Here is a 23,675-nt window from a genome sequence, read left to right on the forward strand (position 1 = left end):
TATTATGAATTTTTGGCACCTCTACATGCATTTCCATAACCACAATGTATTTTGAGTGTTGCCAGCTATCAGTTTTTCTGATTCTGATGCAGGCTGAGCAGAGAGATTAACTCTGATCAGGTTGAACTGAAGCAAACCACTAAAGTAACCCCTGCCCCTTTCCCTGTTAGTAGTATTTCCATGCTGTGAAACTGAACAGCACGTCATAGACTATGCTTCATGGTCTGAATACCATGGTCTGAGAAATGCTTTTGTGGGGAGAAGACCATGTGAATTTGATGGTAATACGTAACCTGAGTTATGTATTTTGGGGAGAGAAACACAAAGAAAGAAATGTGTTTTGTCTGTTACTTCTTTATAACTGGAAGACGTCTTTATTTCTGTTCCTCAGCTCAGAAAAAATATGTAAACGATACTTAACAGGGAAAGTCACAGAGCAATACATGGCATTCTGAATTGGCCTTAAGAATACAAGAATTGGGGATGTGAGGAAGGCTAAGAAACCATTTAAGGTGATATTTTTATGAAAGCATGAGTAATGAATTTTGGACACAGTTGATACAGATATGTTGATGAATTGTGTTTTCTGTAACACATATGAGGTGAGAGAGGGGTAAGGATAAATAGGTCAAGGAGAATCATACAGGTAAAGAACAAGTTACTAAAGGAATATTGAAGGACCAGTCAGTAAGGTTTTCCTTCTCCTTACTTTTCCTGCTCATTCAGGTAATGAATTGTGGAGGTGTATGTCAAGTAGAGGATCTTGAAATCACTCACATGGCTTTCTTTTCCCAATTCTTTTCTTCCCAATACTTTCCTTCGATCAGTTTTAGCTAGAAAGCTTTAAAATTAGACTAGTATGTAGTCAGTGTGAGGGAAACCAAAACCTGTAAGATGAAAAGACAAATTCTTGAGAAAGAAAGATTGTATTCAGCTTCTGTTGCGTGTGTTTTTTGTGTGTGTGCAGTAGTGTCTTTGTTTTTTTAATGTAAAATTTGTAACTGAAATTATGAAGTGAGTAACAGAATCTCAATTTGATTCTGTCTTCCAAGGGAAACGTAGAGCAACTATGTAAGTGCTCTTTTTACTTGGAAAAAATGTTTGATCTAGAAATTGCTTGGAAGGACTAAGAATGAAACCTGGTGAGATTAGTTCACGTCATACTTATAACCATAACATTACTCTTAGATAAATTAATTTTGTACTGGAAATGCAAATCCTTCTTTAATGAAGCAAAATGTGCAGTCAGACTTACAAAGGCAAAATAAGTGGACGTTTATTTTCATTTCTAGCTTAGAAGTTCACCATGATATAGTGGCATAATGTACCTGTGTTTTTTCCTTTTAAAATTAACTCTATTCAGGGTAGCTTATGTTAGCTGGCCATTTGTGGCCACACGTGTTGTTTTGTATGGAGGAAATCCAAGAAGCCTTATGGGCCCTACATTGTCTAAGCGTATCCAAATGCGGTTCTGGATTATGTTATAAGAATCTTTCACTTTGAACTACTGTATCATAATTTAAGTGTTTTAACTACTTTAGTCTGGATTAGCTATTTGAAATGCAGCAATTAAAGATTGCTAATGAAATTATTGTTTTTCTTCCTAGATCCTTTTGCACTAAAAAGGAATGTTGCACGAAGTCTAAATAGCCAGATGGTATTTGAGTACATCCTGGAGCGATTTAGGACAGCGTATAAATATTTTGCGTGTCCACAAAGTAAAGATGGGATTAAATCCAAGCCAGATACCAGAAAGAAAGAAAAAGGGAAAATTAATAAGAAATCCACAAGATCTGAAGAATCTGTTGCCAACTGTTGCCTTCCACAAGGGAAAAAAGTTGTAGATAAACAAAATACAGGAAGTGGATGTAACATACCAGAGAATGATCTTGAATGTAATGAAATGGTAGAATGTGTAGCCAAAAAATATACTTCCAAGAACAGAGACTCTTTGCTACTTTCAACGTTGGATTCTAGTTATGATGAAGACAAAGAAACAGCTTTATCCCTTATTTCTAACGAGTGCTGTGAATTAAAGCAAAAATCACTTAAAGAGAGGGATGATCTAGAAATTTCAGAAGCTTGTCTAACTGAAGGTGAGCTAAGCCACCATTGTAACTGCAGTGAACATCAGTCCTATGACACAAATTCTAGTAATGAATTTTCTGATGCTGAAAGTAGACAGAATTTGGTAACAGAGTCTTCTCAGAATCAGTGCACTGGCACACCAGCTACCTCGCACAACTGCAAAGCAATGGTGGAAGCTCATGATCTCAAAGATGAAGGCAGACTCTCTACGGAAGAAATGCATTATGTATTTGATAAGTTTATTTTAACTTCAGGAAAGGTAAGTGGCTTATTTAAGCTGTGCTGGTATGAGTGGGCTGGTATTCTCAAATAACTAAAATTAAGGGTGGATGGGTAATGGGATTTTCTGTCTGTTGTTCCAGTCTGTTATGAATGGTAGCTCTGGCATTTTTAGAGTACCTGTTACTCTGGACTGAAAACCACTGAACATCTACATCATTTATACTAGGCAGTCTGTTGCCCCCATATTATGCACAGCTTTTTGATTTCCACATCTACTTTCTTGTAGAATTTTCAGGTGCTCTTATGCACTGTGAGAAATAAATGCAGCCTGTTGAGACGTGCTCATGTTCTTTGTAGATGCTCTGCTGTTCAGATGTTAAATATTCTTGGTTGCATAATTTAAATGCAAATGCTGGATCTGCTGAACAATTTTATAAGGAAAATGGTATTTGTGTTTTTTTATTTTTTTTTGTAAGCCTCCAACTATAGTATGCAGCATCTGCAAACGGGATGGACATTCCAAAAATGACTGCCCAGAGGATTTTAAGAAAATTGATCTAAAACCACTACCACCATTGACAGACAGGTTTCGAGAAATACTTGATATCGTCTGTAAGAGATGTTTTGGTAAGTTGAACCGTGATATGTGATATGAAAAAAAAAAAATTATAGGGTTAAAATGCTCATTCTAGTACATTCAATGCGAAGAAGTTCTGCTAGGTTAGTTACTAAGAAGTTGATGGTGTTCCCAGAAAACTTGTCTCTGGGCAGAACTAGATCTTGTGTTTGTCAATTTGTACGTCATCTTGTGGGAAAATCCCCTTTTGGGTGCAGTGTTTGGCTAATTGCCAAAAGATCAGACATTTGAAAGAAAATCCCAGCAACTGTAATGACATCATAAAAAGAAAGAAAAACATTTTAATTGATATTCAAGGAGAGCAAATGTTTGTTTAAAAATGTATATAATCAGATTATTTTAATTATCTGAAAAGATTTTTGAGGTAGCAGAATGTCACAGGTTGACTGTGTTTTAACTTGTTTTTATTTAGATGAATTATCTCCTCCTTTATCTGAGCAACAAAACAGAGAACAAATTCTGGCAAGTTTGGAAAGATTTATTCGAAAAGAGTATAATGGTATGTAACTGTAGGTAGTGATTCTTGATACTGCTTTCTCCACTGAAATTGTCCAGTGTGAAGTTTTAATTCACCTCATTAACGCTCATTGTCCATGTTTAAAGCAGTGGCATCTGGTTTTAACTCTGCATGTAAACCTATCTTGTAGTCTTCTAAAGCAAACATCCATCCTGTGCCATTCCATGGGAGAGTCTCCAGAGTGTAGGAAAAGCTGCAAGAGTGATAATGCAGATACAGAACTATTGCAGTCAGGACAAAAAAAGCAAAAGACTGAATGGGTCCTGGCCAGCTGGGTTTCATGTTATCTGAGTTGTGGGCCAAGTACTTTAGTTGCCAAGTCACCAGTGTTCGAGTGTCTTGGAAACCTTAGTTTATATCTTCATGTCCCTTTTATAAAATAGGAAGAAGTATCATATTGTAGTGATGGAATCAAGGCATGGAGATGAGAATTGACCTTTTTGGAGATGCTATAAAATAGTGCTAGAGGCAGGTACCAAACACAGGTCTCCTGAATTCCAGTCCATTGCTTTACACAGAAGGCCGTTCATTTTGCTGTAGCTGGCCAGTGATCAAGGAACTGTGAATTACACTTCTGTCTGCTGGCTGTGCCCTCCGCTTATTGGCAGCAGCTGACGATTGAGACCTGTTACAGAGCCTTGAAATACTTTAAGATTTCAGATTCCATTAAAGGTTTAGGGCTCCAGTTTAGCAGCAAAATGTATTTTAAGAAGAAATTGCTTTCTCTTGGCTACGTAACTTTCTTTTCCTTTACAAGAATGGAAATGCATTACAATATTTTGTTTCAAACAAAAATGTGTGTTGTATGTAAAACCATTTTGAAATACTGCTCTGTAAAGTATTATTATTCTTACATTGTTCAAGAAGATAAAAGCAATGTTAGGCTATAGAAACTTAATGAGGGCAAATTTACATAGTTACGGGAACAATATGCAACATAGATCCAGTAATATTTTTGGTTCCATTTATATTTTAAGTGCCTTAACCCCACAGACAAAGCAGAGCTATTTTGAGTTTTACTGGTGTCTGGGTTTGCATGTTGATTTATTTAAAAAAGGAAAGTGCAATTGCATATTAAAAAATAAAAAATAAAAATAAATTACCGCACTTAAGGATGACATTTAAATGGCTAGTGACACTGTAACACACCTCACTCAAAAACTGCATGTTTTTTCTTCCTACCTCAATTTCTATAAATCAGTTCAAATAGTATGCTTCTTCCATTATCAAATACGAATTGTTAGAAATGATATTGTAAGCTTGTCTAAAACTCATTTTTATGTGCACCCAGACATCTCAAGTAAGCAGTATTCCATGGTAAGCACTTACTGTTAAACTGCAAAAGAACTCTGTTTTACTTTATTTGATTTTTGATCTACTTTTTTGATCAGACAAAGCCAGACTTTGCTTGTTTGGCTCTTCAAAAAATGGATTTGGATTTCGGGACAGTGATCTAGATATCTGCATGACATTGGAAGGGCATGAAAATGCGGAGGTAAGAACTCCTGAAGTTGGTGTGTTTTACTGTTTAAATTCAAGAACTTTATAAGGTTTTTCATTCAGTTTGGATTTCTGTGCACAGAGCAGGTAGGATTTTGCTAGTAGCACACTGGCTTGTTTTACTCCACACAACTGAAGCAAGATAAGATACAGCTTAGTTTACTTAGTGCTCAGTAGATAGACATTCAGAGCACCGTAAATGTCCACACAGTGAGTATGAGCCACAAGTTTACATAAATGGCTTATAGATTATTTCTTTTTTGTACGTAGACTTTTCCTATACAAAATACATGTTTGATGGTAAGTGTGCTTGTTGGGACAGAATCCATGTTTAAACATCTGAAGCTGTGATATTTATTTTCCCTAGAAATTGAACTGTAAGGAAATAATAGAAGGTTTGGCAAAAGTTCTCAAGAAGCATCCAGGTACGTGTTTTAAAGTATTGTCTGTTTTGTACTTACTTTTACTATATACGTAGTTAATAGAAATGTTTTATGTACTAAAGTGTTGCCTCTCCAGGTTTGAGAAACATCTTGCCTATAACAACAGCCAAAGTGCCTATAGTAAAATTTGAACATAGACGGAGTGGCTTAGAAGGGGATATCAGTTTATACAATACACTGGTAAGCATCTGTTTGTTTGCCTTTGTGTTCAAGAAAACTTTTTAATTTGTTGCAACTCTTTCAAATAATCATCTGAGGGAGTAATTTTGAGACTGGAATTACAGTGTTTGTGTGTGTTCCTTTTTTTTCCTACATTATTTAAATAGTAGCCACACCCTAATCCCAAAGAAAGTAGCGTGATGGCATATCAGTATCATGATACAGCATTTTTGTGAATGCTTCCAAAAAGCTGTTAGTCAGTGGCCTTTCTGCCATCATGAATAGTACATCTCATCCCAGCTTACGCCTAGTACAATGAACTGCACTATTTCTTATGTAACGGGCTCACATTCTCCTATGAAAATTGAATTAGTCGGATTTGATCCAGTTGTGAGTCATCTTACAGACTTAGTTTTTTTGGTGGTGTTTTCCACAGTTATTGTTGTTAATGATGTCCTGATTTCACCTTTCAGTCATGTTTGTGCAGGAAATGTTGCATGAATATTGCAGAATAGCTGTGTGTGTTTTTTATCCTCCAATTGTATTCTGCATTTCCTGTGCTTCAACTGCGGACTACACTATAGTAAACCGTAAATTACATTGAAAAACCTGTTTAATTTTGTTTTTTTCAGGCACAGCATAATACAAGAATGCTGGCTACATATGCAGCTATTGATCCTAGAGTGCAGTATCTGGGCTATACAATGAAAGTTTTTGCAAAGGTAATATTAAAAGGTTATACTTATTTGTACGCGTGTATTTGTGTTTTCTGATACAACCACTAAGTTTATCTTTCCTTTACAGTTGCTATTAAGCAAGATAGCAGAATGCTATTGATATGAAGACTCACACTTTCTTAAGCTGACTATACTCCATCTGATTATGTGTGTCAGAATCAAGTTCTAATCTCAGAATTCAATTGTCCGTTTCCATGAAAGACAGTAATGTTCCTAGCATGTATTCCAGCACGTTATAAACCAAAAATATTTTGTCTATTAGAAGGGTTTCTGTTTTTATGTCGGTCTAATTGGGTTCTAGGCTTGCCAGATGATGCTTGATTAAAACGCCTTTTATTTTTCATGTTTCATAGACCAATTTTTAGTTATGAAATAAATGTGTTCTTTATTACTGGTGGGATTGTGTTTGCTCACTGTCATAGTTATTACTCTTGAATAATGTAATGTAAATTCAACACTTTATTTAAAATGTATTTTTTTCAGCGCTGTGACATTGGTGATGCATCCCGTGGTAGTCTGTCTTCATATGCCTATATCCTTATGGTTTTGTACTTCCTACAACAGAGAAATCCACCAGTTATTCCAGTTCTTCAGGAGGTAGGTTTACAGAAAAATAGTCTAGGAAAATAAATGCACTGTAGCTTCAAGCCAGACCTGAGAAATCTGTGCGTTTTAGGGTTAGAGGGATGAATGAAATGCAAGGTACTTCCTCATTAACAAGCTTCTAACTCTCACACGGTTTTAGTGGGTAAAGCTTAACAGGTAAGTCACAACAGAACCAGGAATCTGTTAGATTTAAATTCTGCTGTTAAGTTTACTTTGGGATTTTGGCTTTAGGATGATATTTACATAATAAGCAGGCTTGAACAAAAAATAGGCAGGTGAGGGAGGGAAGGGAATTGTAATAATAAGATTGTGGCAGATGCTCATGAGATGCAAGTCTATCAATTACTGTCAAACTTTTTTTTTTTAAATGTTCGATTATTCATCTATAACAGAGTTCATTTTCTGTTTTGATAAGGTAAGGGGGGAAAAAAGGGGTAACGATTGCTTTGGTACAACTTTAAAGGTACTGTTTGGCATGTGCCTGGCAACTTTATTTAAGAAAATAACATTCTGTACCTTCTTTGTGTAAGTGAAGGAATATACTTAGTTAGCTATCTGCCTCTCCCTGGATACGCTGTAACTGTTGAGCACTTCTGAAAATTACCACTCTTGGACTTTCTACTTGCCTGCTTACAAGAAGAAAATTGGTTTAAACACAGCAGTTGAGATTCTGACTTTCTTGGTGATACTTCAGTAGCGGTTGGGGGTTGTTATTTTATTGCTACCTCTGAGAGTACATTTAAATAACAGTGGAATTTCCCCTTGGCTTTGCTAAAGCCGATGTAATAGAAATCTCATAAAGTCTACTTACAGATTTTGCGGGCAAGAGGTATGTCGGAATCTTGATGAGGTTATTTAGTCACGTTTTCTTAGTTGTAAGGAACCATTAAAAATAAAATATCCAAGGACTTTAAGAGAGAGATAGCAAAAATACAAAAAGATTCCCAAGTCCTTTACCAATTGGAAATACTGCCCATATAACAAGTAATAGCTAAAATTAAAAGATTTCTATTTTTGTGCAGTTTCTTAACAACTGCAGGTCCTCTATGGTGACTTTGAATTAGAGTGGTAACTGTGTGCCTTTCTATTTTGGCAGATATTTGATGGAAAACAGATTCCACAGAGAATGGTGGATGGATGGAATGCCTTTTTCTTTGATGACATGGAAGAATTGGTAATATTTTAATTCCAGAAGAGTAACTAAAGCTTGAAGATTGTTTTTATGAGAAAGTGATATATTTTTAACAGTGCAATTCACAAAAGAGTAGTTAAAATTCTGTATCCGTATTATTACAACTTACCACGTTAACTCTATTTTGCTGACAGGAGGGTCTACCTTTTATATACATATAAAAAAATATATGTAATGTTAAATAATAACATCAGCCCGATCCAGGATTGCTTTTAACTATAGTGACTTGTTAGTTGCACCTTACGGTGGCCTGTCCATGGTAGACAACGAGGTGGTTTGAGAGTAGGAAAAGTGTTTTTTTAATACTGTACCTGTATAAATTGTCTTCAATTGCATGTAGAAGAAGCGTCTGCCTTCTCTTGGGAAGAACACTGAATCACTTGGAGAACTCTGGCTAGGGTTGCTGCGGTTCTACACTGAAGAATTTGACTTCAAGGAATATGTGATCAGCATCCGGCAGAAGAAGCTGTTAACTACATTTGAGAAACAGTGGACATCCAAATGTATTGCTATCGAAGGTACTTGTTGAATTTTGATTCCATTAATGAAGGAGTGATGTATGCTGTTGTTTTGGGATCTGTTCTCATTGTTGCACAGGATCTTTATGTAAGTAAACTACCATCAATGTTTAAAAATAAAAAATTGCAAGTCCTACAGCTTACTAAGTGAGGTTGGACTCCAGACTTTTAATTATACATCTTTAAAGTGCTGTTAATAAAAATTAGGTTAATAAAAGTTATGCTGCATTACATTTTTTCAACTCAGATTTGTTTTTCCCCCTTTTTTTACACAGATCCTTTTGACTTGAATCATAATCTTGGTGCTGGAGTCTCTAGGAAAAGTAAGCTATTAATTTCTTCTAATCATTAACAGCTACTGTTTTCTAAAGTGTTGTGCCTTTTCTGTTTCCTAATAATTTTATCTTTCTTCAATAGTGACCAATTTCATAATGAAGGCATTTATCAATGGGAGGAAATTATTTGGTACCCCGTTCTACCCAACTGTTGGAAGAGAAGCTGTAAGTTTTCATAGTTTTTAGTTTTGTTTTTTTTTTTTTTAACTTTCCTCGGACCACTAAAATGATGTGTCCAGAGAAAATCTCTTGTATGTATTTATTGATTTTATCAACTTAATCTGTGTAATTATGCATTGCCTCTATAAAATGTACTGCTTAGTATTGGGCTTCTGTGGTATAAAATTCACAGGAGTAGTTGGGTGGTGGATGGGTATTCGTGGCAGTTTGGCGAGGAGTAAGCTTATTTTGGTGTTTTGTTTTGTTGTCTTTTCACTGTATGGCATTAAGTATTGCAGAAAACAGCAAAATCAGCTTTAAAACCCAGAAACAGCTTTAAGAGCTTTTGTAGCTATTTGTGTAGCTAAAAAAAACCAACAGACTCACAAGATGTGAACAAAAGAAGAGGCAAGCTTTCTGTTATTCTTTCATTTATCAGTCTTTTTAAGTGACTGGTTTATACATTGTATCTGTCTGATGCATTTTGATAGGAATACTTTTTTGACTCGAAAGTGCTGACAGATGGGGAATTGGCACCCAATGACAGATGTTGTCGTGTCTGTGGAAAAATTGGTCACTACATGAAAGACTGTCCAAAGAGGAGGAGGTAAGTAATACATAAAGCTAACGTTTTAAAAGTTAAAATTTGAGATTGTGATCTGTTCTTCACAAAAACTGCTGCCACAGTGCAGCCACACAGACTCTCTCTCAAATTGTATGTACAGCTCATAAAACGGTACTAATATTCAATATTCCTAGAGCCCTTGTGTTGAAGAAGACCTTTGCCTCTTGTCTTGGTTCCTGATCACTAATAATTTTCTGGTATTCCTGAAGTACTTACATGTTGGTACAGCTGTTGGTTATGTAACAGCTTCCTTTGCACAATCTAACAACTCAACGGACATTTTTCTTTGTGGTTTTTATAATAGTGCTAATAAAAAATTATCATTCAGGTTGAAGAAAAAAGAGAATGAGAAAGATGATGAAAAAGAAGTGAAAGAAGAAGATAGAGAAACGAGAGAGAAGAGGTGTTTCATCTGTGGAGATGTGGGTCATGTTAGACGAGATTGTCCTGAATTCAAGCAAACCCGACAGAGAAATAGTAGTGTGCCAGGTATGGAAAGCTTTTGTTCTTAGTATTGTCTGAAAGTTCTGACATCTCTTCTTTCTAGGTTTCTATTCAGACCTGGTAATTAACTTGTGAACTGCAACTAATGTTTTCAGTCATTGCAAATACAGCTTTTAGATTAAGTGGTGCTTTTCTTCAAGAGAAGTAATACCTTTGTATGGGTGGTAAAAACATACTCAGCAGTAAGTGTAGCCTTCAGAGTCTTGCATTATTTGACTTCCGCTCTCAGTGGGTGCATTTAGAAGTAGTAATCATAGTAATAATTGAATGCATTTCCTTTTCTAAGTGTTTCTTAAACGTTAGCTAACCCTCTATCATCTGTGAGAAGTAAGTAAATGTATTTTAGCAAAAAATCAGCGGTCTTAAGTATCACTTCTAAAAGCATACAGATCCATTAAGAAACTAAATCGAGTTTTGAAATTATTTTTGGTATTTAGAGACAAGTCTAACTGCAAACCCATTCAAATTATGTCCTTCGGGGTCCATGGTACTTGAAAAGTAGGGAAAGACATGATAAACGAACTGTGGAGAGAACCTTGCTGCTTCTGTATCCTGATATCTCCTTTTTTCCTCTTTGGCAACAGCAGAAACTTTTGGTCAATGTTGTTTGAAATCCCACTACTCAGCAATAGCGTGGAAACCTGTGTAAAGGAGCACTCGCACCTGTTAGCAAAGTGAACCTTGTTCATGCTAGGATTTGTATTACACAGAATTAGATTTTGGCTTTAGCTGGTGTCAGCTGTTACCGGTAGATGGAAAGTTTTCCCCTTAAAGGCAGGAGAGGTTAAAGTGATTTACCTACACTGTGTCACATGAGACTTACAGTGTCACTGACTCCCAGTTCTGTGTTCATACTGTAATCCATAACCTTGTGGTTTTTATTTAATTTTTTTTTTTTGTTCCTTGATTAGGCACCCAGTTGGTCCGAAGCATGGTAAATTCACAGCTAGTGACTGTAAGCCAGCAGCAAGTGGAACGACCCTTGCGTACTAGACAGTCATCAGAATGTGTAAGTTCCAATTAGCTACAGTATCATAGTAAGCTTTAGCAAACCAGCAACCTGGGCTGCACTAGGAATAGGTTTGCCCAGATTTTTTGAACAGATTCTGGACTTTATAATGACAACGTTGCACTCTATATTGCCAGTTAATGAAACTTTGATTTATAAAGCAGTGTCTCTTTGAGACTGTTCATGGTCTTTCAATATGAAAACTGTATAGTCACATTTCATAGGAGATCTCAATTCTGAAAGGTCAGCTTCACTATTTGTCAAATTTAAGTTAGGGTGGGTTTTGAAGTCTTGTGCTTAGTTATTCTGGCAACATTCTGGAATCACAAAGGGAAGTAAAGCTCAGCTTATTGTTAATGTGCTAGAGATCTAGGTTCGTGACTGTCATGATTCTCTGGTTTAAAAAGAGAACTGTCTGAGGGGACTGCCGTGAACAGACGGGGAACATGAGTGAATCATTGCTCAATTCAGATGTTATACAGGGAAATAGTCTGCCAGCACGAACCAGAAGCGCAAACAGGACAGTGGGGGAATGTTTGGTAGTTTTCTCGGAACTTGTTCAAGTGTATATAGAAGCAGATAAGATGTGTTTAACTTGCTCCGAAGTGTGATAGATAGCAGAGGGTATTTGAGTAAATACAGCTGTTAACATTTAATGTTATTGAAGTATAGAATACAGTGGAAACTTAGTAATTTTAAGCTAGTAGCATGAGAAACTTGTGCCTGCTCATGAAGCTGGCAAGTAAGCAAATGTAGTAATTGGGGCTGCTGATTCCTAATGCTCTTTGTTCAGTTTACTACTTGAGGTGTAAAGTATTTCATAACTGATGAGGCATTTATTAGAGTGTTTGCTCCAGTAACAGACCTTATAACATCATTTAAGTAGGGACTGATACAGTCCTAACCTAAATGAAGGAGTATCTCTGGAGCCTTCTATTTCTGCTTGGGAAATTGAAGCTAGACATGCGGGTACGCACGTAGACACATCAGACGCAGTAGGTCCAGTGTATGTGCACAGTCTTGTGTCATCTGGAAGTCTTGGACTCAGTGCATGTGTTACATGGCTGTCATTTGGCCGGGATTTCTTGGAGAATGTGTGCTTAGGGTTGTTTGAGGATAGGAAGGGGGAATGCTAGTGGATCAAGAGGGAAAGAAAATAGAAAATAGGGCTGCAGAAGCAGACGTGGAGGCTGGAGCCTAACATTCCTCCTCTCCTGTTGCTGGCGTGTCCAATACATGCTTGTGATAATTTAATATTTGCAAGAAGGCTCTTCCTTGTTTGATGATAGAAAGGTACAGGAGGCACTACAACAGAAACAGGTGGAAGAGCAGCAGGGAGCAATGCCAGCTTCTTGGCTTCAGCTTTGCTTAGGCAAAGACACAGCATGCTGCTCAATGTAACGCACTGAATGGCTGGCGTGGGGAAGTGCTGTAGACCTACTGGTTACTGAAGAAAAGTAACTGCCAATTTAAACAGGAGAGCAGTCATGGGTAGTGACAAGCTGCTGAGACCTTTAACTTCAGATGTTTGACAGCAGCTGACTTGGAGCTTAGCTGTCTGCTGTAGTCTGTGGAGGGAAGCAAGCACCTCTAGGGGAAGATGGAAATCTGAGAATCAGATAATCATCTCTGACCTAGGCAGACATCTCACATATGAATCTCTCTTTGGAGGTACCTTTCTCATGCCATCACTGTCTCATCTGAGTGTTTAAAACCAAATTACATTAATACCAGTAATAAATTTCTGCAGATAAGCTGGGGTACTTCTTTCCCTGTCAACTGAGTTCTTGAAGTGCTTCTCTGTTTAGCTGTAACACCAAACAGATGAAGTAGGCTTATGCCTGTTTCTGTTGCTGGTGAAAGGGAAAACTTTGTAAGAGCTCTGTAAATGCTGCAATACCAGCTGTTTCTGTTCCTTCAGCCACGACATGACATCAGGATATAAAGATTGAAACTGAGCCTTAGGAGGTTCAATTTCTTGTTTAACAGGTTATATAACAACTAAAGAAATATTTGAAACTTATTTTTCAATCACTTACAAAACTATCTGTAGTAATAAGAACAACGTTGTTTATAACTAAGTTACCTCTTTAATGAGGTTCTGGGCTGTAAATAAACAGTGTAGGGAAGGCACTGATGAAAAAATCAGAAACAGATGTGTGAGGAGTCTAATGAAGAGCTTGTGGGTAATGTTTGCTTAAAATGATGATTTTGGTGGTGGGATGGGCCATGTTGGCAGGCCAAATCATCTGCTGGGGAAAAAGAATGTCAGCTGAACTGCTTTTATTTAAACCACCAGGATGTTGGACTTAGTAGTTGGGGTGTTGCTGGGGAGTGCTCTGCCTTTTTTATAAATAATCTAATAAGTTGGTTGCTTATTAAAGAAAAACACCATTACATAGATAGTGAACTAATCAGAAATACATACTTTTTTTTCCCCTCCAGTCTGATTCGCATCAATCATCTTATTCTCCACAACCTCAACAATTTACACAGAATTCCTCTCAGCCAGCCTCCATTAACCAGACTCAGCCACAACCAATATCCCAGTCTAAGCACGTTCCACAACCACAGCAGGGTGCACAGCCACCCCATCAGGTCCAGCTGCCTTTGTTTAACTTTCCCCAATCTCCCCCAGGTCAGTATTCCACCTTGCATAACCTGGGACTACTTCAGATGCACCATCACCACCAAATTCAGCTTCCTAACACTTCATGGCCTATTCACGGGCCCGTTATTCACTCTGCACCGGGTAACCCTCCTCATTCTACAAATGTTCCATTTTCTATGAGATCTGGCAGCAGCACCACCACAAATAACCAGAGCAGTGTAAGCTTGAATGATCCCAGTATCATCTTTGCACAGCCTGCTGCCAGGCCCATGGGAATCCCCAGCACTTCTCATGAGGGACACTGGCACAATCCTGTGACTCCAAACTCACTGGTGAACAATGGCACTGTGGGGAATTCAGGTAATTCTTCTCTGTTGTATCAAACCTCTCACACTTTGTGTACAAATGTTAAGTGTTACAGAAACAGCTAACTCTTCCAGTTTGTTTTACATTTAAAAAAAAAAAAAAAAGATGCTTAAGAAACTAAGTCATTACCTTAATTGTCTTAATTTCCTATAATTTTTATAGGAAAAAAAATTACGCAAGTTGGATCTCTGTAAAATTTTAGGCATGGTCCTATCAGCCGTTAATGGCTGTGCAACACATGAGAAAACATGCATTCAACAGAGCAACATTTGAGTAATTGTTTGAGTCTAAAGTACATTTCTGTGAGCATGCTTACAAATGCAGTTTCCATTTATGTTGTTACACAGATTATTAGATGAATGCTGAGATTGCAGCTATGATGTTAACACTGGCAGAATTATGGTTGTGCAAGCTGAGTATTGTCCCCCTGTATTTAGTGCAATATGCGTGGTCTTATGCAGTCATTCCTCTTATAGTTTATCCTGCCTCACTTCCTTAATCTTGATGTTATTTCCTGAGAATACATCATAAATGTTTCCACTGCAACAGGTTGGCAACAGTCTTTTGCCTCGTAAGAATAAAGCCAAGTACACATATATATTTGAGGCTTAGAAAAATAATATTTGGTAATTAAAGCCCACAGTTTTCTAAGCAACTTAAAATGTGGCAGCCCTTGAACCTGAATTGTTATCTTTTAAAGCATAATAATGGTCTCTTGATTTATTTTAACTCCTCCTATATTTAAATATATATATATGTATATATCCATCATATAACGTGCTGATGCAGTTGTTCATCAGAAGAGATGGAAACTGGGGAAATCTCCTGCACAGCCTTTCTCTGCACTAACAGAGTAATTGGCAGCAACAGTTAGATTTTCAGATGTGAGTCAACAGCACTGAATGAGATGCAATGCACCAGTGAGTTTTTCATACATTTGTTGAAGTGCAAGAGATGCATGTTTTTGTTTTTGAAGCTTTGTGGAAGAGTGTATTTTAGAGGGTACAGGAACTGCTGCCAGTGTGCTGAGCTTTCAGTGTGCTTTGTCCCTAACCATCCACCACTTCTGATCTTAATTCTCTGTCCAGACACCTCTCTCCTCTATGTCCAGCCCAGCCCTGACTTTTTCTCCAGTACCTTCTTCCAAGCCAACTCTTCTTACTTGGGTAGCTGCTTTCTTGCACACTAGCTCTTTGAATCCTAATTTCTCCTCCGTTTTCCTTCCTCCCTTAACTAGTCCCATTTTTCATCATGTAGTCCAGTCAGTCTCTGTCTTCAGTCTTTTTCCTTCTGCTCTGTTTCATTGTTTGCTTCCACTACTGTCTTGCCTGCACAGCAGGTTTTCCAGATTTCTTGTGCTGTTGGTCTCAGTGCTTTTTTGCCCTCAATCAGCTCCATCTATTTCCAATCTTATTGCACTCCTTTTCCTAGTACTCAGTCGTGCTATTTTTCCTTCTTGTATTTTAATCAGCTTTGTTGCCTTTATGGCTTAGATGCCATAAAGGTGGGGTCGCTGGGTAGGCACACAGTGAAGATGAGCTGTCTGCTGTTTGAAGCCTGCTTTCATACTTGCTTGGGACAAGTTGGTAACACTGAGTTCATGGAAAATTTTGCCTTGGCTCACGTAACCTTGAATTGGAATGAGAAACTTTACTTTCTTTTCAGTAGACAATCTGATCAGGAGTAAGATCATTAGAAGTTTCAGATGGGGATGACCTTTTTATTTTTACTCCAAATCCATTCTTCATGTTATATGGTATAGAAGTTACAATTTTGAAACCTGTAGCTTGCTTCTATTTAATGAAAGTTGTCTAAAAGTTTTCTGATGAATCTGAAAGGGAACTGACTTACTGTTATTTATTTTTTTTTTTTAAATGTACATTGATCATATTTCTAAATTAGCAGGCACTGCTGTATCTTACAAAACTGGGAGCTATGAGCAAAAAGAGCAGAGTTAATAGTACAGCATTTGGCATAAGCTGTTGTGTGTCTTGCCTCCTTGGATGCTTGATTTCTCATGCTAAGTTCTGCAGTGAAATGAAATAGCTTACAATTTGTGTACTTATCTTTCTCTCTAAAAATGGATTTTAAGTTGGTCCAATGATCTGTATGATCTATGTATTGAGTTTCTTAAGCATACAGGTATTAGTGGGATTTCAGTGTATAGCTTCTGAGAGTTATTTTTTGCAGGATAATAGCTTTCATGTCACACGTCAGTGATAGTGAAGATTTGTGTGGGCTCAGATGTTAATAACGTTGTTCAGAACTTGTATTTTTTGTCACGAGAATGACAGTCTAATTTATTTTTGTGTGAAATTGTAGGTCTCGATTCCACATATTGATTCATCCTGTGTCTTCCCCTCCAATAAAATCCCATTATAGTGAATAATGAATTAATTTAGGTGGTAATTTTTATTATGTATATTAAAAAAAATAAAAAATAATAGCACGTCAGACTAATCACGTTAAGTCCCCTGCAAACTGTTATATGAGATGTAAATTGTATTTGTGACTTACTGTTTAATTATTTCAACTTGCAATGTGCTTTTCCCTTTCAATTGAAAAATAGATCAGGGTTTCCAAGGACAGTTTGGTAAAATGAACCCTCCTTCTGTCCCTTGGGACCATGGGACCCCTACCCATTTTCCTCTCCTCCGAGGAGCGTGGCCTTACAATATGCCTCAGAACTACATGCAGCAGGGAAATGCCAGCTATCCACCGAACAAACCTTTCTACCCTCAAGGTACTAGAACTAGTATATGAATCAACAGCTCATGCAACATGTCTCTTTACTGTCTCAAAGGCTTTAAAAGCCAAGGATCATGTTTCACTTGCCTAGGCTCCCTGGAACCATAGCGAATCCAAGTCAAATCAACACTTCGGCTTCCTGTATGGATGGATGCAAATCTTTGTGGGAGGGAAGGGGCTAAATCCTTCTAAATTTGGAATCAGCTTGTGTTCTGTTGCACTTCCAGCCTTTTTCCTCTTCCACTGCTGGTGTCTCACTGTAGAGCCACCTCTGCTTCGCTAGAGGTTATGATGATTTGCCCGTGAATGTTAAGAATTTGAAGAAAATTTTGTGCTGATTCATTTTATTTGACTTCTGTACATTGCTTGTGGAATGCCTTACAGACGTGAAAGCTTACAACTTACAAGACCGTAGAGTAATTGAGGTTGGAAGGGGCCTCTGGAGGTTATCTGGTCCAACTGCAATCAAAGCAGTGCTACCTTCAAAGTTGCATCAGGTTCAGTTATTGAGGGAGCATTGGAGAACTGACTTTATCTCAACTCTTCCTAATGTTAGTGAGGTAAAGGTGTTCAGCATCTTGCAGGATTGGGAAAGGCAGTAGGAAAACGACCTTTTTCTCTGCTAAGAGAGAAACCAGGCTGAAATCTTACTTGGAAGCTTGCAGTTGCTGTGTTGCTGGGTCACGTTGTGTAAAATGAGATACTGGCACCAAATCCTTTTCTCAAAATCTAATTTGTTGGATGTAGCGAGGTTTCCAATTGAGACCCACATTTAAAAATTGTGAAATTATTTTTGTTAGCTGAGATTGAAATAATGAAACAAAATGATGTATTGATAATTCTGAGGGAGTGTTGGAGATAGCATCCAAGTAATACTGCATTGTCCCATTAAATGGGTTAGCTGTTCAGATAGCACTTGTGTCAGTCTTGTAAATTACTTATTTGCTAAGTAAGATTAATGCATTTAAAGTAGCCAAGCGCTGTTAAATGTGTTTAATTTGCTGAAGTAATTGTAATCCATTTTCTTTTAGCTGGTCCACTGATGCAGAGTAACCAGCGGTTCTCGCTTCTGTCTCAAGGACACCCACACTTGAATCTGAATTACATTCAACAGAAAAAGTGAAATTGAAGGGGGTTGTGGGTGGGTGGTGGAGGGGAGGAAAAATTCAGGTTCTGATCTAAAATCTTAATGCAACATGTTTAGATACAAGATTATTTAAGACTGTTTTTAAACTGTATCATTTGTACATAGATACGAACTATAGTTTTTACTAGTATCACAAAACTAAGTGATACAAATTTCATCTATTTTATTACCCTATTTTTAAGGGGAATTGTGTTTTGTTTTATCTTGATAAACTGTAAAGAGAGAGAATTTTTAAAATTAAGTTCTTTATTTTCTATTAGCTGTATTCATACTTTGGTTGCTTCAGACTTTATATATATTGTTCTAAAAAATAAAATTAGAAAGGGATTTCATGTGTTTAAAAATTTGTCACTTCTATTCTTTACAGAACTATGTAGTGCCAAAAAACTTTTTAAAAGAAAAATAAAACTGCAAAAAAAAGGATATAAGACTTTTTCCTCTTCCCTATTTGTATGTATTTGACTGTAATTAGAATAACAAAAACAACTTTTATTTAGGTATTAAAGCTAGTCATCTTTCATCTCATTTAAAATGAGACATACAATCAGTGCATGTTTTTCCCTGTGCCATTTGCAGGCTTGTCTTTCTTGTAGAATACTTGATCTGAGGGAAATGTACACCTTTTCTGTTTATACCCTTTCTAAACTAATATGAAAACTATCTTAAAAAAAAAAAAGCTGTACAATGAGGTAACTCTACAACAGACCTTCCATAAAATAATTTGGCTTACTACTTTGTATTGTCAAGACTCATTTGGCAGTATGTGGAAAAAATAAGATAGACAAGTTGGGATGTTTATGTAGCATTCAGCTGATAAAACTGGCTGCCTATGCTCCTGAAGCAAGATTACGAATAAAGGGGTGATACAAACTGGACTTAGCACAACTGTGTTCCTGCCATATGTCATTAAGTGTACTAAGAACTGTAACTTGAGTAAGAACTTGAGTATTTTTCATTTGAAAAACAGGGTTTCACTGAATGCTAATGTTGAGGGATGCTAGAGCTGAGCTATTGTGGGAGAGTGACACAGGTAGGCCATAAATACTCTGTTCAAAGTAGTAGTTTACTGTCTCTAACTGTACTTGTTAACAATGCTTTTCAGGCAAAAACTTTATTTTCTACTTGACACTTCTGAACTGTCTGATACTGGTATCAGAAGTGTATCATTAAACTTACGGATGATTTGTACAAAGGAACGAGTGACAGCTCTGTGTTAAAGAGCAGGTTTAAGTTACCTTTGGCTTTTAGTAAGCATACTGGATTTTCATAGCATCACTTCCTTTTCTGTAATAGAGGGTTACTATATTTTAGGCTGATAGTTCTTCACTGTTCGACCTAAACACATTCTAACTTTAGTAATTTAATGCAGAAGCTGTTAGTCAAAACATCACCTTGATTTGAAAGTAAAGCCAGCTTCAATTAGAAATGTAGAAGTATTACAAAAGAAACCAGAAGACTCCTTTAAAGACAGCTTCCCTTTTATTATTGCTCTTCACTGACTTTTACAGGTCTTGAGAAAAACACTTTAAAAACAATCCTCAACTTCTATCACAAGAGTAAGAAAGTAACTACCTAAAGAGGATCTTTAGCTTTCTTTTAGTTAAAAAACAAAGAAACAAAAACACTTATACAAGAGGAGATGGACTAAAGAAATGAGCTGCTAAAGCAGCCAGTACATATTCAGCTGTCCCGTAAAGCGGATAGGACAGTATTAGACCATACTTCCAGGTCCCCAAATTGCTGGAGTTACCATTATTCATTCCCTCGGCGACTCTTCTTGTGGCTTTTCTTAGATCTGAAACAGAAAACAGTTAAGTTATGTAAAACGTTGATCTTATGACAAAGCACTAATCATTATGATCTATAGTAGTTCAGTGTTTTCTGCAGTCCAATATGGATAATGACTTTACTATTAACACAGGAGGAGGTACCACATGAAATACTTTAACACTGTAAGAAGATCTTCAGTTCCCAAGATTCAGTGACACTCGTAAGACCACCTACAACTGTAAAGTCATTCTTAAGAAATACACCAAGAAATATTACCTTTCAGGGGATTTGGAATGACTTCTGTGTCTGTGACTACGGTGGTGCCCTATAAGATAAAAAAAAGTAACGCTTACTTCCATAGACTGTGGAATTCTTTTGTTTTGTCAATGCAATCTGCTTCTGGTGACAGTATTGTAGATAACAGCAGAACTCTAGCTTTAATTAGGCAGGCAAATACCTGAAAAATGCACTCAAGGCAATTTGGTATGTATTGAAGGAGTTCTCCAGCAATGCCTTCATATAACTAATCGCTTTATAAGGTAGATTTACCACTTAAACTAGCTTCTTGATACCATAACATAGATTTTCCTTGCAGTGGATATTCTGATAAAGACATGCCACATTTAATGTGTAAACTACAGAAATACCTGGAGATTTAGATCTTGATCTGTGGCGCCTCTCCCTGGATCTGCTCCGGTGTCGTCTTGGGCTTTTGCTGCGATGCCTCTCCCGGCGTGGTGATGGACTGAGAGAAAAGAATCTCATAAGATAGCCATACTAAAAACACACAAAGAATAAATAATACAATAAAATAATACCTTCTTCTCTTTGGAGAGCGGCTTCGCCTGTAATGGGGGGAGAAAGAGTCATTAAAAAAAAACAAAAACAGAACCAGCAGTTTCATTTTGTGCATTCCCCAGCAACAGTACCACAGCTTCCCTTGTACTTTCCCATATTCCTAGTGTTTGTTTGGCCCAATGCCCGAGAGACAGTGCATGCTTCTGGTCTGGCCCATGCAGTGAGCTGAAGAGTTAAGTCATGATTTTTTCTGGCTTACTACCAGCAAGAATAATTGGATTTTCTCTCCAACCTTTGGCTTACGTGTAAACAAGCACTTGGTTCCCCTTACTGTCTTCATTCTATTGTCAGATTTAGCTAACATTGGCCAGCAAGTTCAAGAGTTAGTGAAGGACAAGGGAAAGGTACAGACTAACGTTGACTGCAACTGTGTACTACAACTTATTACTTTAGAAAGTGACTAAAGGAATTAGGTGTAGGAGGTTCTGCTGAATTGTCACTTGCATGCTTTGCCCTCTGCAGCTTTATAGGTACAAGTATTGCTCAAAAAGAGCCATGTGTCACCTTCGTGGAGACCTGCTCCGGCTCCGCCTGTATCGCACAGCTGGAGATCTGCGAGGTTTATCAAGGTCCCTGTAGCCTCTTCTGCGGTGGTCAGGAGAGGGTGCTCGCTCCAGCTGGAAGCAGTGGGGAAAAATATTTCTGTAACTGTTGTTTCATTATTTATTTATTTATTTTTTAAGTCGTGAAGGACTTGTGCTGTACTTCATTTATTTATTGTTCAGAACTGACTATGATCATCACCATAACTTTCATCATCACCCTCTCCCCTATATACGTAAGGCAACTGACATGAACATATTTAGGTAGCACAGAACAGATCCAGATCTGTGAGTTTCAGCAGACAGGAAAGCTTGACAAAGCACCTTAGAGTCTAAAATATTATCAATGGCAGCTTATATGAAAATCTATCAAGGGAAGAGGTAAGAGCTGTAAACAGCTTTCTGAGGCTTCCCCTCAAACATTTCTCATAGGCCACAAAGCCTGGGGTGATCCATCCAAGCAGCGGTTTAAACAATCCCTCTGCAAATAGGTCACTAACCTTTTCGTCTTCTTCCTCTTCCTCCTCGCTAGATTCTACATCATCCATATCTTCTTCCAAAGCACTAACACGAGGCTCGAGTTGCTCAGCTTCTTCCAGAACATACCGTTTCTAGAAGAAATTACGGCTTTATCTTACATAGCTCAAGAACAAACACCTAAGGAGGCATCTGATGTGCCCGTTGTACATGCCCTAAGGGCCTGAATCACAGCTTCAAGCAACAAGCCAGTAGCTGATACAACTACTAGATCTGATGCAATTAGACCATCCACTTTTCCGAACCTGTAATCGAGGCAGAATGATATCACAGACACGTTCCTCATGGAGTAGTTCATCAATAAATTCATCCACATGCATCAACTCAAATTCTAGCGGGGGAGAAAGAAGAATTTAAAAGACAAGATTAATGCTAGCTGATAAAGATGAAATGCACCCTCAATGTATATGAGCCTCAACTTCGTTGAGGGTGCTGTACATATAACAGTTTTAAAATCATAATAAGGGAAATCATTAGATCTGTCTTGCAGAAATGGGAAACAATGCATAGGATATACTAGGACTAGTAGTGCTCAGGGCTCACAAGAGTGGTGTCTCTGGTATTTGTGGAACTGAGTTTCAGTGTCCAACAGAAAACACAAGCACGTGAAGAAAGCAAAATAAGCAAGGCAGTTGTTTGTACACATCAAGAAGATCAGCAACAAACTAGCCAAAGAATGAGCACTGGGGAAAGAATGAACATGGGGAAAAATGTTTTCCCCGATTTTAAGCTGTATTACTAAAAGAGAATATTTAACCCTATCATGTTACATTTTTCTAACAAGAGGCAATCTATGAGGCATCAAGAAATCGTAACAGCATAAGGCTGCTTACCCCCATTTCTGTTCTGACTTTTTATTTTTCGATAATCATTGTAGAGCGGTTCAAGATACTTGTAGCAGTCAATAGCTGTGCCTGTCAGCCTCATGTACAACGCACCAAGCATTCGGACATACCTAAAAGGCAAACCATTCCACTTATTTAAATTGTTTGCACAGTTAGCAGTTTGGGTAAAAGGAATTTCTGAGAGAAATTTCTCAGAGACTTCTGAGGAAAACCAGTACACTATTATGAATTTCTCTTTCAAGTACTCAAGCAGATACACGTACTCTGTGCAGGTTGTTTATGCATGCAGGAGTTGCTTATCAGTCCCAGTGATTAGGGAAAGAGAAAGTAGCTGAGTCTGGCTTCGTTAATGCACCTCGTTATGCGTACTTCAGGCAGAAATGCCTTAGCACAGACACCATAAAGGTGAGCAATGTCAACAACCTACACGACACAGAAAGCAAGCTCTTCAAAAGCAAGATGAAGGCCATGCACTAGGAAGAATTTTACCACATACAAGAGAAAGCTAAACCTTGTCTGGGGTTTCTCTGGCTGTTTGGGACAGCCGCGTTTTATTCATTACAAGAAGTTATAAATAGAAAACCACCACAAGAGCGTGCACAGGCTTACTTGAAGTCCTCGTTTTTGATGAACTCCACGATGATGTCCTTCTCGGGCTGGATCTGCAGCATCTTCAGCGTCAGGCACAGGAATGGCGTGGGCTTGATGTTCCCGCCGTAGACGCCCCCCACGTACTTCAGCTCCATGGCCTTGTCCACCACCAGCTCGGCTGTGAGGGGAAAAACAGCCCGTCAGGGGGCGAGGGGCGGCTCCTCACAGCCCCCTCAGAGCCCCCCGGCCCGCCCCGCCGTACCGGTGAGGCCGAAGCACTCCTCCTTCCAGTATTTGGACTCGTAGATGCGGGTACGGATGATTTTCTCCACCAGGTACTGCGGGTTGGTGCCGTGGATGCTGTGCGCGTCCTTCACCGTCCGGTTCGCCATGGCCGCCTCAGCCCGGC

General features: G+C 38.0%; 2 protein-coding genes across 6 annotated transcripts in view; one reads left to right on the top strand and one right to left on the bottom strand.

Moving 5' to 3' along the window:
• TUT4 (terminal uridylyl transferase 4) overlaps positions 1-19,315 on the top strand; it is a 44,973-nt gene extending 25,658 nt beyond the window's left edge. For 4 of the 5 annotated variants that reach the window (XM_068691317.1, XM_068691316.1, XM_068691315.1 and 1 more), the window contains 18 exons: positions 1,608-2,347; positions 2,787-2,937; positions 3,360-3,446; positions 4,856-4,959; positions 5,332-5,389; positions 5,484-5,587; positions 6,199-6,288; positions 6,787-6,900; positions 8,006-8,083; positions 8,442-8,619; positions 8,895-8,942; positions 9,037-9,119; positions 9,605-9,720; positions 10,067-10,227; positions 11,154-11,251; positions 13,697-14,222; positions 16,798-16,971; positions 18,008-19,315. In XM_068691317.1, coding sequence (XP_068547418.1) covers positions 1,608-2,347; positions 2,787-2,937; positions 3,360-3,446; positions 4,856-4,959; positions 5,332-5,389; positions 5,484-5,587; positions 6,199-6,288; positions 6,787-6,900; positions 8,006-8,083; positions 8,442-8,619; positions 8,895-8,942; positions 9,037-9,119; positions 9,605-9,720; positions 10,067-10,227; positions 11,154-11,251; positions 13,697-14,222; positions 16,798-16,971; positions 18,008-18,099 — 3,002 coding nt within the window. In that variant the 3' untranslated portion in view covers positions 18,100-19,315. The remainder of the gene's footprint in view (positions 1-1,607; positions 2,348-2,786; positions 2,938-3,359; positions 3,447-4,855; positions 4,960-5,331; positions 5,390-5,483; positions 5,588-6,198; positions 6,289-6,786; positions 6,901-8,005; positions 8,084-8,441; positions 8,620-8,894; positions 8,943-9,036; positions 9,120-9,604; positions 9,721-10,066; positions 10,228-11,153; positions 11,252-13,696; positions 14,223-16,797; positions 16,972-18,007) is intronic. The other variant, XM_068691318.1, reaches the window with a different exon arrangement.
• Positions 19,316-19,583: 268 nt separating this feature from the next.
• Positions 19,584-23,665, bottom strand: PRPF38A (pre-mRNA processing factor 38A). Its single transcript, XM_068691327.1, has 10 exons — positions 23,529-23,665; positions 23,285-23,444; positions 22,664-22,785; positions 22,076-22,161; positions 21,794-21,904; positions 21,256-21,368; positions 20,712-20,738; positions 20,541-20,638; positions 20,170-20,218; positions 19,584-19,918 (listed from the first exon to the last, which is right to left on the bottom strand). Exons 1-10 carry the CDS (start codon positions 23,656-23,658, stop codon positions 19,876-19,878), a joined length of 939 nt encoding a protein of 312 aa, XP_068547428.1. The 5' UTR covers positions 23,659-23,665; the 3' UTR covers positions 19,584-19,875.
• Positions 23,666-23,675: the final 10 nt, after the last annotated feature.

Source organism: Anas acuta, chromosome 8 (genome assembly GCF_963932015.1).
Source record: "Anas acuta chromosome 8, bAnaAcu1.1, whole genome shotgun sequence".
NCBI classification, from domain to species: domain Eukaryota; kingdom Metazoa; phylum Chordata; class Aves; order Anseriformes; family Anatidae; genus Anas; species Anas acuta.